The sequence below is a fragment of the Paecilomyces variotii genome (assembly GCF_004022145.1).
Source record: "Paecilomyces variotii strain CBS 101075 chromosome Unknown C8Q69scaffold_10, whole genome shotgun sequence".
NCBI lineage: Eukaryota > Fungi > Ascomycota > Eurotiomycetes > Eurotiales > Thermoascaceae > Paecilomyces > Paecilomyces variotii.
This window is the reverse complement of record NW_021167149.1, coordinates 681,084-696,347: the sequence shown is the minus strand read 5'-3', so window position 1 is coordinate 696,347 and position 15,264 is coordinate 681,084. Positions and strand designations below refer to the sequence as shown.

The window sequence follows — 15,264 nt, the reverse complement described above, 5'->3', positions numbered from 1 at the left end:
TTTGATGGGAGGAGCCCCGTAGTTCGGGTGAGTTGCTAACACGGCCGTTGATCGCTGGCGCCGCCCCGGGGCCTGGACGGAGTGGCCAACGGGGGCGTAGCGTTGCCTCTTGAATCTGCTGGATTCTGGCCTTTGAGCATTCGATATCTTCCTGTCCGTTCTCCAGCTGGACCCAGAAAAGAATCGCACCGCCACGAGTAATTGCGTTGCGAGACGTGGGAAGCGGACGCATCGCCCGGAGGTTTTAACAACTTAACTTAACAACGGCGCCAGGGGTCAACCACTGCGCCTCGTCGCGGGCTTCGAGCACGGTCAACGCTCCACTCCAGGACCCAAGACATCTTCATTCGCTGCTGTCATTCTTTGTCTTCGGCGCGGAAACTCTGGTGGCTCGGATTCTCCTGGTACGGACGGCACAGAACTGGGAGAGCGTTCTACCATACGGTTCTCAGAACATCGGCAGGAGGGACAACCACCGCCCGTCAGTCTATCATGTCATATCATATCTGCCAGAAACGAAACCACGAGGGAGTTGGCTACATTCCCTGTTAGGGAGAAGCACGGTTCTGTGTGTGGAAGCCAGCTCTATCACTGTGACTATGAGGTCGCGCGACACCAGTGAACTCCCAATCTCACATACATAGTTGCGCCACAGCGTACCCTTACTCAAAGCATTCCACCTACATAGTTGCGGGATAGGTATCCAGGTTTCTGCTTTTTCTAGATGCCACGAGTCAAGATATTTCAGATCCATTCCATTCGGCTTCTTTCCACATTCTAACTATTCAAGGAACTCTCCAGATCTAACCACCGACCCCTCCGCAAAGGATCTAGTTCCTTCAGGCGATTCAGCCACCCCGACACACTGGCCTTGGCTTCCGCGGATATGGCTCCCTCGATCTTAGCTGCCAACAGGGTGCAACCAATAAGTGACTGGTAGATCCACTTGCAGTCATCATCCCCATCCAGCATATCTTTGATCTTTTCGATCTCCGTCTGTATGTAGTCCAGACGTTCGGCATTCGTCAAATTTGGAGCCATCGTCTGGGGTGCGAGGGCGGGGTCAAATGTACACATCAGATTTTGGTGATAGAACCAGAGAGACTGATCGTAGGGATCAAAAAAGGCACGGTGGATAAGGGCCAGTTCTGCAATCCCCGTCAGTAATTTATACGACAAGCAAATGGAGCTGCCTTACCATCATCAAGCATTTTTTTGCGCTCCTCATCACTGGCTGATTTCTCATCCAACAGCCTTTGAATAAGCTTAGTCCGGTTATGCCACGCAGAAAAATTAGAGAGGTTGGTCTTGATCATCTTCGTCGTGTAGTCGAATTCTTCTTGAGCCATGCTCTTCTTGTCGGGCGGGAAATTCTCAAGGACTTCGATCACTGCACGGCGATAACCCCAGCCATGGAAGTTTCTATTATCCATGCTGAGCATCTTGCCTACCAGCGCAAGCTCTTCTTGCCAGAATTGACGCGCAACTGGAGTCGGAAGCAGAATCCGGGCCTCTTCCAAAACCCACCGGCGGTGGTTCCATATCCAGTAACACTTTGGGAATTTGCGAAGTAGAGGAAATAGAAATTGCAGCTCCGACTTGATCATAGAGGCTATCTGATCGGCGGCCTGATCATCTGGTCCAGTTGCGGCCACGACTGAGAACGTGTCACGAAGGACCAGACGCCGGTAATTCCATATCGTGTAGTACTCAGGGTTCCATGATAACAACTCTGACGTTTTCTGCAATGTCTCGGGTGTGAACTCTTGTTCACGGATCTATCAAGGCCTGGTCAGCATTTGGCAGATCCAGCAACTCTATGTCATCTTATCTGGATACCTTAGTACGGACGAGCCGCTCTAGCGCACTATAAGTCTCGATCTTCTTGGCTTCCTCTTGACGAGCTTCGGGAGCCTTTGTCTGAGAGGTCCCATATAGAGGAGCGCCGTGCTAGTGATCAACGATCAGTGAGGATTCTGCGGATCACGGGATGGTGGATTATTTACACCGGACATCTTCTTAAGTGCCGTAAATATATACTAGTCAATACCTGCGTAGTTGATCCAGCAACCCGAAAATAATTCAAGAGCAGCCTTTCGCGACTGGCGTCCTCGTCGCTGCTGGTTAATCAAGCCTCTCTCTGCCTGCGCGGGAAGCAGCGTTGACACTCATACATCTCAGCGCTAAACTCAAAACACCCATCACGTGTCCAGGCCAATATAGCAAGCAGGACAAGGCTCTTCAGTTACCTCTTCCCATAACCATCGGGGGGCAATGCTCAAGACGCCCGCCTGAATTACAGTCTCAATTAACATGATTTTTATGGCCGCTGGTGGCGTTCTGACCCCAGCACAACTTTCATTCTTCCTTCTGCCGGAGTATGTTTGTTACGAGTAGTTTGATGCCTGTTTTCTGAGGTTGCCACTGCTATAGTGATGGCAATACCGTTATGCCAGTCTTTGGAAGAGACACGTCTCTCGAAAGACCATCTAGCTCCTAGTCCTTTCCAGCTCACTGTTTCCGCGGAAGATGACAATGGACATATATCCGCTGCTGAGCCCTTGCCAGTTCTGACCCCTCAAAGTTCATCGTCGTCCGACGAGTTCCACTCACTACAATCGTCAGGAGAGGCTAGCGCAAGAGCTTCTACGCCTCCGTGTGACGAAACGGGGATTGTTCAAAATGCCGGCATCGCTGTTGACCATTCGATCATCGCAGGCATTCTGTCCGCATCTGAGACCACCCCAGAAAGACTTCAGAGAAAGAGCGTAACAGGGAGGCGATGTGTCAGTGCTGTGGCAGCACTGAATACTCCAAGTAGCCCCAAGTCTCCCGATCGTTTTATACCAGCTCGAGCACCCTTCGATCCTCCTGCAACGCCCTTTCGTTTGAGCAAGGCTCCGCGACATATGTCTCCGGAGGAACGATTTCATCGGCGACGAGACCATAGTGCAGATCCCTTCATGCCCTCCCGGCCACGAAGAGCGGCCAGCGTTCCCAGACGAAGACCACAGGACCGCAGGTACTCTACACGTTATATGCCACATCTTGTCAATGATGCAGCAGCTCTTCGAGGTAATGGGGCATTAGGATTGAACGATGCTCTACGGCAAATCAGCGCTGGCGCAGTCTGGAATGTCGGGGGATCGTCTGCTGCCACCGGCAACCCCCCAGTTGGAATCAACGATGCTATGGGAGGCCTTCTAGGGAGCGGGACCACTGCCCCTATGTATATAGCCAAGTTCCTCGAGAAGACAACGCCGGCGGAAGAGCGCGAAAAACACGAGGCAAGGCTGGCACTAGCTTTAGACATCGATCAAGCTACCCGAATGCTTGATATCTGTCGAATTTCGCCACATTTCGAGTCCAGACCGAGTCCTTCGTCCTCGAACTATGAACGTTATTCTCCTATTACGTGGAAGGATAACGCTTGGAAGAGAGCAGAAGGAGTCAAGCGTAAGTTCATCAGCAGCCTCTCCAACTCCAATGCAAGGAATAGTATAATTTCTCCCCGTTCGTCGAGGGACTATAAGCTATTTAAGCATTATATATCATTGGAGCTATCTATATTCAAGATTACGAATTCGAGTCGAGAGTACCGTAACCATCAAATTATAAGAAGCTGGTGAAGCTTCTCCGACTCCTATCAATATCTAAGTGGACACTGTCTGCCCCCAATATCCTTATTGCAGTCGCTTCCACTTCAGACGGTCACTAACCGTGACAAACCTAGGTTCTGGGTCCACTTCGAAAGGTTCTCGTCAGCGAGCAGTGCCAACCTTGCCTTTCCGAGTTCTCGACGCTCCTCTATTACGAGATGACTTTTACTGCTCGACTCTCGCTTACTCTTACACTGCGGGGATACTTGCTGTCGGCCTAAGCAGCCAGGTCTATCTGTGGTCGGAGGTTATTGGTGTCCAGTATCCTCCTTTTTCTAGTCAACCTTCAGCAAACCATGTGACTTCCCTCTCCTTCTCTTCCGCACGAGGGGGGCGGAGTATTCTGGCGGTAGGCAGACAAGGTGGGCTGGTCTCTCTATGGAGTACTTTCGATTCTGAGGTACGATTCGAAATCAGCCAGCCAAACGCCGTTTCGTGTGTGGCATTCAAGCCAACACCATCGATCCGACTGTCAGAAAGGTTTTCAAATACTGAGGTCGAGGTCGAAGACCTTGTCGTTGGTGATGACCTTGGCAACGTATGGTATTATTCTGTAGAATGGCCTGACAATGTCTCGAGAGATGCTCACCACTGGAATGGCTCCATGACGTTGATCGCCAAAATCTCCGCACACACGCAGCAGATATGCGGTTTAGCTTGGTCGCCAGACGGAAGGTTTCTAGCAACCGGAGGTAATGACAACGCCTGCCTGCTCTTTGAGCTCCGTGATATCCTCTTGTCCAGCAGAAACGAGGTTTCAGCGCGGTCTTCGACTAGCTCGCGGCTTTCCAATGATCAACCGCAGAGCGCTCTATCTCGTTTCGCAGCACATGCCCATCTCAATCGACTTTTCGATCGACATTGCCGTCTGAGCCAATTCCTTCCATCTTGGGCCCCAACCCAAGGTCCAAGTCTGTCGCCATCGGTCTTGGTCCGCACAGGCTCACTGATATCTGGGCGAGGCCGGACAATTCTGATACCCTCTAATAGACAGAAACATAGGCTAGCCCATTCTGCAGCTGTAAAAGCGATTGCTTTCGCGCCGTGGCAGCCCTCTCTTCTTGCTACCGGTGGCGGTTCAAATGATCGTTCGATCCATTTCTACCATACGCCATCTGGAGCACGTCTGGCGACTATCAACGTTCACGCTCAAGTGACGAGCTTGATATGGAGCAAGACACGCCGCGAAATAGTTGCTACTTTCGGCTATGCACAGCCAGAACATCCATTTCGGATAGCCGTTTTCGCTTGGCCGAGCTGTGAACAGGTTGTGGCTATTCCTTGGAACGTAAATGGTAGTGGAGAGACCGCGGGTAATAGCAATAGTGACTGTGGCAGGGCCCTCTGGGCAATCAGTTATCCAGGTGGTCCCAACGATTCGATATTCAGCGTTCTGCGTGAAAGTGTCTCGGAGCAGGAATCCTCAAGTGCTACGGCAACCCCTGCTCCTTCAGTCACGGGTGCAATAGGCCGCAGGTCGTCCGCGCACAGTGGTCTTGACACAAGTGATCTATCCCCCATCTCGTCAGGCTCGACAGTCCAATCTCCCAAGGGAAAGGAAGGCGGGTTGTGGTGGTCTAGGACAGCAGAAGAGGGATGCATTATCGTGGCGTCCAGCGACGAGAGCGTCAAATTCCACGAGGTATGGAGTGGTGCAAGGAAGAGCATTGGAGGGGCCAGTGGGCTTCTTGGAGGCAGTGAGATCCTCGAAGGCCTGGAGGGGATAGAAAAGGAAAGTAATGAGGTTATCCGGTGATTTTTCGGATGTCTTCGGTGCCTAAGCTTGAGAAGCCAAGCCGTGTACTTATTTCTATGCCGCTCAGCTGGCTTCCCACTTTGTTGAAGCCATTATCAATAACAACGACTCAATTAATCATTATTATTAGACATCCAGCTTAAAGCTAATCGGTCTCTTCGCTGTATCTTGGTACAGGTATTTGTCAATCTTCCTACCTAGTAAGCAGCCTTGGAGACTTCTACGGCTTATGTCTTCGAATGACAAAAGCGCCAGTGGCTATCATAACCCAAAAGTAACGCACTATTGTATAATCCAGGTAAAAATTACCAGTTTTTCCGTATATATGAAAAAAGCCGCGGAGTAAAATAAATAAATTCTTGCTGTTATATTTATCGTTATCAGAAACGTTGACCCTTAGCGTGATCGAGTATAGAACTATATATATCCGCACCGAAATTAAGTATAACTACGCCAATTTCCGTAACATGGGAAATGATAATGATTTTTTTTTTCACTCACTTTGGCTATTATTTATATCTTTCGCTATATCGTCGCATAAGTAGTTAAACGAGATTTAAGCTACATCGACCGAATGTATAGATGGCATATGGCAGTATACTTATAGGAACGAAAGAATTTTTCTTCAATTATAAGTGACATTACACAAATTCGACATGACATGTCACGGTCCCTTTTCCCAAGTTTCTCTCTGATGAAGGATGAAATCGAAGGAACTAATATGACACAGATAAGAAAAAAAGGAAGAAGAGAGATAGTCAGGACTGTTCCTTGTTTGAACGGTCATGCAACTCGGGGAAAGAACAACTTAAAAAGACAAAAGACTCCAATGCGATGCAGACGCCACCTTTTCTTTTTTGGTTGAAGAAAGAAAAATAAAGTAAAAGAGATACATGGCCTCCCTTTTTCCGCTCCCCGAGTAGGTTCTATTGGGGGTGTAGGTTTTTTTACTTGCGTCCGCCCTTCTTGCCCTTGCTGAGCTTGCTCTTCTTGGGAGGAGGTTGATGCGATATAGCGTCGTCCTCGGACTCATCTTCTGTGTCAGCGATGAAATCGGCCATCGAGCCAGCGCTGTCGTCTTCATCTTCGTCCTCGTTCTCTTCCAAAGATTCCTCCGCGTCGGAAGAGCCGGCGGACTCTTCAGCCTCGACGTCGAGGATGTCTGCGTCCTCGTCTGCCTCTTCGTCTTCGTCCTCCTCATCATCCGATTCAGAGCCTACGCCGTTCATCGTGGCATCCTCTTCGTCAGCAGCCCTATCGCGTAGTGACTTTGTCCGTGGAGTGGCCGTAGCGCCCTCGACATCACTGTCGTCGTCCTCGTCATCTTGACCTTCAACGTAGATGATGTTGTCCTCGTCCTCGTCACTCTCCATACCACGATTAGCAATAGATTGCCGAAGGTGCAGCTGAGCATCCAACATATCAAGCTTTCCCTTGAGTAGGAGCAAGGATTGCAGGCTGGAAGAGCGCTGGTCCATGACCTTGAAGAGAGTGCTCATTCTCTTTAGCAAGTCTGCCTTTCCTGCAATAGCACCACCGTGAGTGATGCAGGTCCACTGCACCCACACGAGAAGGTGCCCATAGCGACCGGGGCGCGTAGAAAGACGCTCTGCCAGTCTCTGCAGCAGAGTTGCACCAAGAGAAGAATCCAAGCGCTGAATTGTGGAGCGCACGATGGAGAGATCGCCGGTGTGGAAGCAGGACTCGAGCATCTCACTGTCGTTCGTCTTGAGTGCCTGAGAAAGCACAGTGGAGAGGGACACACCCGAGGGGAGCTGAACAGCCGTGGAATTTGATTTTCCTGGTACAAGCGCACTTGTGCCAACATCATCCTCCAGTTCGGCTTCCACATCGATAGCCTGTTCAGAGGCATTCGCACGCATGAGCTCACCGAAAGAAGGCTCACCCGCTTCCTCCTCGTCCTGTTCATCGCCCGATGCATTGGCATCCTGCATATCGACGTCCTTATCCGTACCTTTCTGCTTCTGTGGCTGCTGTTGCTTTCCGTTGGATTTTGACTTCTTGCGATCCTCTTCATCGTCGGAAACCTCCTCGTCGCTGGATACGGAGACAGCGTCTTGTCGAGAGTCATCCATTTCGATGTCTTCCGCGATGTTTCCTTCCTCCACCACGGCCTTGGATTCATCGACATGGCTCTTGCTTGCCTCTTTGATGCCATTCAGAGTCGCAGCAGACAAAGAGGATGAAGACTTGCCCTTCACGATCTCCTTGGTACCGCTGAGAGCGAGCTCATCTGTATTTTCGTCCTGCCATCGCACGCGTTCGAACACGGGGTTTACTGCTGCATCAGCATATGCAATGACTAGGTCTGGTCCTTCAAAGGTAGTCGTCACGACGGGGACAAGGCTTCCAGACTTGTCGGACTTGATGATCCTGACAAACGCATCCGCCCTTCTGGTCATCTGCTTGCTTCTCGACTTCAGACTCGTAGCCTTTGTATTTTGCGACTCTTCGGATTGGAAAAACGGTTTGGAGAAAAGCTCAATGGCGCCATCCTGGGTGACGGCGGCAAGAAGCTGCTTCTTGACCGGCAAAGATTCATCGCCATTCTCCTGCGCATCCGACCCAGGGTAGAATGACAGATCGGATACCTCTTTCTCAGCCACGAGATTGAGAACCAGCTTTTGCTTCCGGGAGTCAAAGACGTTGATATACCGATCCCCGTCCGAAGCCAGAAAGTGTCCCGAAAGCAGAGACTCATCCGCAGAAGAGGCGATAAGTGTGTGGATGGGGTTGCGCATGGCAGGGAAGGCCCGTGGCTCGCTGGAGCCCTCGACATCAATGATGTAGGGTGTCTGTGATGCGCAGACCAGTGGCGGGTTGGAAGGCACCGGTCTAGACAGCGCCGATACGACTGACGAGGTCGGCAGATTGATCGTTCTAGAGATTCAGATCAGATCCTGTAGAACCATACGAGTATTTGCGCTCATCTCTTACCTGATAGATTGCCCAGTGCGCAGGTCCCATTGAACCAGCTTATTATCACCTCCAATACTCCATCCTTCCAGACCAGGCCGTTTGGCGGTAAATTTGAAATCTCTGATTCCATTCTCGTGACCACCCGACAGCGTTCCAACAATCTTGTCCTCGGAGGGAGAGTACATGCGGATGTCGGATGTGCTTGTTCCGAAAGCAACGACTGCATCTCCCTTGTCTAGTCCGTCCACAGCGCCGTTCACTCCGGAACTTCTCTTTCTCTTCTTCTTTGACTGCTGCTCCCGAGGACGCTGGCGATCTCCGTAGTAGTAACCCCAGTCCAGCGAAGTGATCGTCTCCTTGGGAGCGGCCGCATGATCGCATTGCAGACGTCCAGTGTTGGTGTCATGGATGCGAAGATGTTGCCCATCCAGGCCTTGAATGACCGAAGCAAAGAGCGCTAATTGGTATTCAGAAGGCGAGAAGACGGCTCGCAAGATCGCAGACTTATTTCCAAGCTGCGTTCCCCCCGATACCGCGGGCGACGAGGCGGACGAAGTTTTCGAGGCGGCCGGACGAGAAGCCTTCTTGTTCCCCATTTTGAATAGATCCGCACGCAACGGGGCGGCAGACTAAGAACAAGGGTCGCAGAAACGAGCTCTAGATGATGGGAAACGATTCCCAGCCTTCACCAAGGAAGAAAAATCGAGCTGTTGAGTCTCTGTCGAGCCGCAGGCCGTCGCAGTCTCAGGCGGTGATGCTTGTGGGAAAAAAGTTCTGAACTTCTGTATACGCACTTGGCCTATTGGAGCTTAGGGCCCGCAGTAGGAGGGAGAACTTCCGCTCCGTTGTCGACCTAGTAGTCTCGCCAACCAGGAACTCTTCCTCATCCTATCTGCCTGGACTCCGGAATGGTTGCTTGATAGATTATATTGGAGATGAAGCTATTATTTCTGCCACTGTGTTCCCCCTTTGCTGCTACCATCGATGGACGTCTGCGGTTCCTTCGTCCAGCCGACCACCGGCTTATTGCGTGCTTCATGGGACCTCTGAAGTCTTGAATACGCTTCTACTCTTACGATAATGCCTCTGCTTTTTCATCTTACTAATAACAGCTGCGTTGTCTCGATATCGTCTGTATACCTTCGCGCGATGCGGAGCTAGCTGTCTTTACATTGCTTGTTTCTGGGGGTCGCCACGACGTACGCTGAAATCGATGGGAAAGCGTCACTATGCCGTTGGGCCTGGCCTGGCATGCTTTTCCAGTTTTAGTCTTCTGGTCATGATGAGACTAACCGCGGACATTGCCAAGAGTGTCGGTTGCTCCCATCTTGAACCGCGTTACTGGTGCGGTTTGAAGTCTGCGTCGTACAAAGGCGACCTGATCTGCCCTACAGAGATGGAACGGAAATGCTCTTAATTGTGGTCATAGTCGGCAACGGGCAGCATCTTTTTTTAGGCTGTGCGCACCTTCAGCGCCCGACGGGACTTACAGCTCTGTGGGGGTCGTGATTCTGATATGGACGGCCGGGAAGAAAATTTCTTCAAAGTTTCCCCGTTCAAGAAGATTGCTGCTGCCTGCCAGATACCGCCAAGAGAAGCCCCAAGGCGGTGGGGACGAGTCTGACTAGTCCCAAAGCGACGCAAGGGGAGGGCTCAGCCCTGAGCCCTGGCGTGGATGCGGTCGATCCCAAATACGTACTATATGGTATAGTAATAATATACGTTTCTGACTTCTGAGAAATGCAATAAGATTGCTGGTTATAAGCCGTCGATGATGAGAATTGTGGGCTTAGTTCCAGAAGAGCTTTGGACATAAATCAGGGACGCGCTACCAATTGGTAATCTGATATATACATCCGAACTCTTCTGGAAGAGCCCTGAAGATGATGGTAGTTAACTATTGTTGGTTAGTTAAGTAACTAAACTACATAACTACAGTACATAAATCGGTATAACTAATGCAATAATAACCAAGCTGGTTTGTGTGGTTGCCTTGCCGATTAGGCAATCAGGCAGACATAATTAATAGCAGTATGGACTATGGAGGTGCAACAGGCGGACTGAGTAAACAGAATACGGCAGGCCATAATGACCACTCCTGCAACAACCCCTTTATCCGGCCCTGCATCTCAGCGTCCTGCACATGACCGTCACCTCCGATCCGGATCACTGAACTTGTATCTACCTAGATATGAGGATAAATTACATCTTAATACATATCTGATATAGTAGTAGTAGAGCAGAACAGAACGCGCGCCAGGATCTGGAGTTCTGAACAGGGTTTGGTCTAAGCAGAGGAGGATGTGGCTGAGGCCCGCTCCTTGTCTCGAGGGTCTTGGTCGATGTCAGTCTGTTCGCTCTTTGGGTGGTGAAGTCTGGCAGAATCCAGGATTCGCGAATCTGCTTCCGGATGCAGACGGCCAATCAGATCGCCCTAGTGGCGCTAGTTGATCCAGTCGAGCGAATCAGACGGCCTGAAATGGCCTGAACCAGGATGATCGGGACTAGCGTGGGCGACCGGAGCTAGCGGCAGCCGGCCGGTGACCGCGACCAGGGCGCTCGTACTTAAGGATTCTAGCACCCCCTCCGATTTTCTCAGTCTCTCTTTCTGGAGCTGAGCTGAGCTGCGCGCCGACAAGTCAGGTTACCGCCTCCCTGCTATGAGCACCTGACCTGACCGCCCTGTATCCTCGGTTACTACTGCCCAGCAATTATTACCAGACGCGTTTGCTGCTAGTCGCGTTCTCTCCTACCCTACCCCCCTCTCATCCATTCCCCTGCCCTGGCCCAGCCACGTCGGGCCATCTATTTACCCTGTCGTTATTTATTTATTATTGATTATTTACTATTGACTATTGACCACTTCCTCGACTGCCCGCCAGAAGCTGCGGTTGTTGTGGTCGAGAGAGCTGCGCGAATCGAGACACGCGACACGCACCACCGGTTTCTTTTCGCGACAGTGCTCTCCCATTCCGGCCACAGGTCACCTGACTCCAGACTCCAGCACCTTCTTGGCTCGTTCCGACCGGCGCGTCCTCTTAAGCGGGCGGGAATCTCGGCGCCTTCGGCCTGTCTCTTTTTCCCTCCTCTCTCTCTCTCTCTCTCTCTCTCTGTCTGTCGCCTTTTTGCCTTCCGCCTCCGCTTTAGTTGGACTGTCGCCGCCCACGTGACCTCTAACTTTCCTCTTCTCTTGGCGATATAAAAGGGCTTCTGTCGCATTCTCCACTTTGGCAGCTGCTCCATCTCCTGTATCTCTGGCAGCTTCCCTCCGCTCCGCGGATTACCACAACGCGCTTCTCGCAATTGAATCATCTTCTGTCCACCATCTCTCACTTCCCCTTGCTTCCGCCTCTTATCTCCTGTCAACTAATCAGGTGGTCTCTGTCAACGGGGATTCGAGTCTTAGCCTGTGATAGCGCAGAGTATTCAGTTGATTATTGTGTCGTCACTCCTTAAATTCCTGGATAGCTGAGCTTGCTTTCCGCCGCCTTTTGCTACTGGTTAGATCGCGTATATCGGTCCGTCGAGGACCTGCAGGGACCTTATCATGGCGACGCCGCCTCCTGAGGGGACGACTGTCCTGAAGGAGGACAAGACTCAGCTGCCACCGGCCGTGACTGATGTCTCTCTGGATTCCAAGATTACTGGGTAAGCATCACGCTCCCTTTGCCCTCTCTCTACTCTCGTCTCGATTCTTACGTCACGTCGTTGGGACGACGTCTGCTATGTTAATCTTTCTCTCCATCGTGCTCTGGATCTCTGATCCGCTGACCACATTGCAGGTCGCAGGACACTGTTCACGAAATCAAAGCAGCGGCGCAGGTACAACCGTCAGATAAACCTGCAGAGGCCGCTGCGGTAACGGCCGACAAGGACATCCCGCCAGCGGTGAATGGACACGGCACTGACCAACCTGCTCTTACCAACGGCGCGAGCAATACCATCAAGGATGAGGTCGCCACTCCCTCGTCTCCGAAGTCTCCCGCATTGAACGGTACAAAGGACTCGATGGATGAGTCGGCACCCGCAAAGACAGACACTGAGCCCAAGCCCGCTGAGCCTTCAGAACCGAAGCCTGAACAGGCCTCCACGACTCCAGTCTCTACGCAGGACGCCTCCGCCCCCAGCACGGTTCCTGAGAACGTGCCCTCTGAGAACAAGATGCAGGACACGGCCGAGGCCAAGCCGGCGTCTGCAGCACCCTCAGACCTGCCTCATCACCCCTCCCCCTCGAAACCCGCTCCTTCTGCACAGGAAACCTCGGCTCAGCCATCTGCCGACCAGGAGATGGTTGATGCGCCACCGTCACCCACCAAGGTCTCGCGGGAACGTGAAGCCGATGGCAGCGAAGAGCCTGCTGCCAAGCGTACCAAGACCAATGGTGATGCTCCTGGCTTCAAGGTTCCCGAGCTGCCGCCTACGCCTACGCCTGCGACAGAGACGCCAGTGGGACAACCGACTGACGGAACTGACGGACAGTTTGGTATTACCAAGATGCAGCACAAGTTCCTTTTGAAGGCTGTCCAGAACCTGAAGCGCTCCCACGACGCGCGATTCTACAAGGAGCCCGTAGATCCCATCAAGCTGAATATCCCCAACTACCCGCTCATCATCACACGGCCCATGGACCTCGGGACGATTGAGCGCAAGCTCAAAAACAACGAATACGAGACTCCTGAGGCCGTGGCTGATGATGTCAGATTGATGGCCCAGAATGCCCTGGTCTTCAACGGGCCTGATCACATTGTCGCACAGGAAGGTCAGCGACTGAAGGCGAGCTTCGAGAAGTCTATGACCAATCTCCCCAGGGCCAACGAGGTTGAGGAGAAGAAGCCGAAGAAGGCTGCAGTCTCTGTACCAAAGACCCAAGCGGCGCGCCGTGAATCGCGAGTTGTTGCTGGTCCGACGCCTCCCAAACCCGCTGCCAGTCCGCCCCAGAGTACTACTTTTGCCTTGGGACCTGAAGGCTTGCCGTTGATCCGTCGTGATTCTACGAATGCTGATGGTCGACCCAAGCGTTCCATTCACCCTCCCAAGCGCGACCTGCCTTATACTACCAAGCCAAAAAAGAAGAAGTACCAGTGGGAGCTGAAGTTCTGCCAAGAGGTCTTGGACGAGCTGCACAAGCACAAGTACTACAACATTGCCGCTCCTTTCTACGTTCCCGTTGATCCTGTCGCCCTTAATATCCCCACCTATCATAACATCATCAAGAGACCCATGGATCTCTCTACCGTGCAGGCTAAGTTGAAGGCTGGACAATACGAGAATTCCAAGGAATTCGAGATCGATATCCGCCAGATCTTCAAGAATTGCTTCAAATTCAATATCCCTGGTGATCCCACCTACATTGCGGGCCAGAAGCTCCAGGAGGTGTTTGACGCGAAATGGGCGCAGAAGGCACGCTGGATCGAAGCGCATGAGCCTCATCCTGAGCATCAGAGTGTCTCTTCCTCGGACGAGGAAAGCGACGAGGACGCAGAAGACAGCGATGATGATGCTGACAGTGAGAAGCTGCAACTGCTTCGCCGCCAAATCGAGGAAATGTCGAGGCAGGTGGAAGCGATCACCCAGAAGAAAAAGAAGACTCCCCCGGCTGCCAAGAAGTCGGGCAAATCCAAGAGTGGAAAGAAAGACCTCAAGAGAGCCGGTGGCCTTTCCAAGAAGGACAAGAAAGCTTCTGCCAAGAGTTCGAAACCGGAGAAGCAGCGCTTGGTTACCTACCAGGAGAAGCGGATCATCTCCAATGGAATCAGTAGTCTGCCCGACAAGAAAATGCAGGAAGCGTTGCGGATCATCCAGAACAACGTTCCTTCTCTCAAAGGTACACAGGAGACTGAGATCGAGCTTGACATTGATGAGCTTCCCAACGAAGTTCTTGTCATGCTTCTCAAGTTCGTCAAGAAGAACGCTCCCCATGTCATGGAAGAAGATGAGGAGGTTATTCCACACGCTCCGATCCCGAGTGCCGCGCCTCCGAAGCCAAAGAAGAATAAACCAATGAGCAAATACGAACAGGAAGCTCAGATCAACATGCTTGAGAGCAATCTTTCCCGCTTCCAAGGTGGTGGGGTTCGGTCTCCAGAGCCAATTCAGTCGGTCGAAGCAAACGTTGAGAGCAGCGACGAAGACGACGATTCTGAGGAGAGTGAGGAAGAGTAAACGCAGCATCTGCCAGCATCATTGCTTCTTCTCTCAATATTAATATTTCGGATGAATCTTTCTTCGGATCGTGCCTTTCGTCAAACCTCCTCGTCCATGGCTTCCTGACTGTGTCTGGGGGGCAATCAGCTCTAATCAATCAACATAATTTCTGGCACTAGCTTCAGGCCTCGCTCGGTCGGCAGCGCACTCGGGACAACCTCATGGTTTGTCATATGACACCCGTATCCGCCTTCCGTTTGTCCCTGTACATACTTGCTATTCCTACCGGTCTTCACTTCATGCAAGCTTTTTCTCGTTTTCTCGTGACGATTAGATGAGACCTATGGCTAGCCTGATTGTTGGTTTGGCATCCTCTGGTTGGTCTTTCACGTCGTGTTTTGCTTGTTTTTTTTTTTTTTTTTTTTTCTAGCGGCATGTCCTGGTTCGATGAGCAACGTCGTGCTCTCGTGCTTCCATTCAGTCACTTTGACTGGCGGTCTCGTCTTCTCTGCATGCAGGTGTGGAGGGGAAGGTCTCGAGCGAAAATTCTTCTCGACTTTTATGTGGCTGTGATTGAGAGGCGGTCGAGGAGAATACCAGATGTCCTGTATGAATATGAAACGTGAAAATGTGAAAACTGCAGCGAGATGCACATTGGTTCTTCTGTAATGTATAATGAAATATCTCGATACAGCAGTTCTTTCGTAGTTGTGGTCAACATGGTCTGCCGGACATGTGCCATGAGGAAGATGGCGTTAGAATATT

General features: G+C 51.6%; 4 protein-coding genes across 4 annotated transcripts; 2 read left to right on the top strand and 2 right to left on the bottom strand.

The window, feature by feature from the left end:
- Positions 1–504: 504 nt before the first annotated feature.
- C8Q69DRAFT_67420 (geranylgeranyl transferase type-2 subunit alpha) lies at positions 505–2,206 on the bottom strand. Its single transcript, XM_028633908.1, has 4 exons — positions 2,007–2,206; positions 1,840–1,950; positions 1,199–1,778; positions 505–1,148 (listed from the first exon to the last, which is right to left on the bottom strand). Exons 1-4 carry the CDS (start codon positions 2,013–2,015, stop codon positions 778–780), a joined length of 1,071 nt encoding a protein of 356 aa, XP_028482981.1. The 5' UTR covers positions 2,016–2,206; the 3' UTR covers positions 505–777.
- Positions 2,207–2,435: 229 nt separating this feature from the next.
- C8Q69DRAFT_529905 (cell cycle regulatory protein) lies at positions 2,436–5,547 on the top strand (the record flags this gene model as incomplete). The annotated part of the gene is made up of 2 exons (XM_028633710.1): positions 2,436–3,456; positions 3,734–5,547. 2 exons carry the CDS (start codon positions 2,436–2,438, stop codon positions 5,413–5,415), a joined length of 2,703 nt encoding a protein of 900 aa, XP_028482980.1. The 3' UTR covers positions 5,416–5,547.
- A 364-nt stretch (positions 5,548–5,911) lies between these two features.
- On the bottom strand, positions 5,912–9,167 carry C8Q69DRAFT_436224 (WD40-repeat-containing domain protein). Its single transcript, XM_028628562.1, has 2 exons — positions 8,374–9,167; positions 5,912–8,316 (listed from the first exon to the last, which is right to left on the bottom strand). Exons 1-2 carry the CDS (start codon positions 8,949–8,951, stop codon positions 6,363–6,365), a joined length of 2,532 nt encoding a protein of 843 aa, XP_028482979.1. The 5' UTR covers positions 8,952–9,167; the 3' UTR covers positions 5,912–6,362.
- A 2,618-nt stretch (positions 9,168–11,785) lies between these two features.
- Positions 11,786–14,725, top strand: C8Q69DRAFT_67337 (putative transcription regulator BDF1). Its single transcript, XM_028633907.1, has 2 exons — positions 11,786–12,003; positions 12,138–14,725. The coding sequence occupies exons 1-2, from the start codon at positions 11,903–11,905 to the stop codon at positions 14,515–14,517; spliced, it is 2,481 nt and encodes an 826-aa protein (XP_028482978.1). The 5' UTR covers positions 11,786–11,902; the 3' UTR covers positions 14,518–14,725.
- Positions 14,726–15,264: the final 539 nt, after the last annotated feature.

Excerpts from the sequence above, each read along its gene's own strand:
- C8Q69DRAFT_67420 (XM_028633908.1), bottom strand. Across the intron at positions 1,779-1,839 it reads AGCGGCTCGTCCGTACTAAG|ATCCGTGAACAAGAGTTCAC; the intron begins GTATCCAGATAA and ends AGGCCTTGATAG. Across the intron at positions 1,149-1,198 it reads CAAAAAAATGCTTGATGATG|AACTGGCCCTTATCCACCGT; the intron begins GTAAGGCAGCTC and ends CGGGGATTGCAG.
- C8Q69DRAFT_436224 (XM_028628562.1), bottom strand. The coding sequence starts at position 8,951 with ATGGGGAACAAGAAGGCTTCTCGTCCGGCCGCCTCGAAAACTTCGTCC. Across the intron at positions 8,317-8,373 it reads CGCACTGGGCAATCTATCAG|AACGATCAATCTGCCGACCT; the intron begins GTAAGAGATGAG and ends CTGAATCTCTAG.
- C8Q69DRAFT_67337 (XM_028633907.1), top strand. The coding sequence starts at position 11,903 with ATGGCGACGCCGCCTCCTGAGGGGACGACTGTCCTGAAGGAGGACAAG. Across the intron at positions 12,004-12,137 it reads CTGGATTCCAAGATTACTGG|GTCGCAGGACACTGTTCACG; the intron begins GTAAGCATCACG and ends ACCACATTGCAG.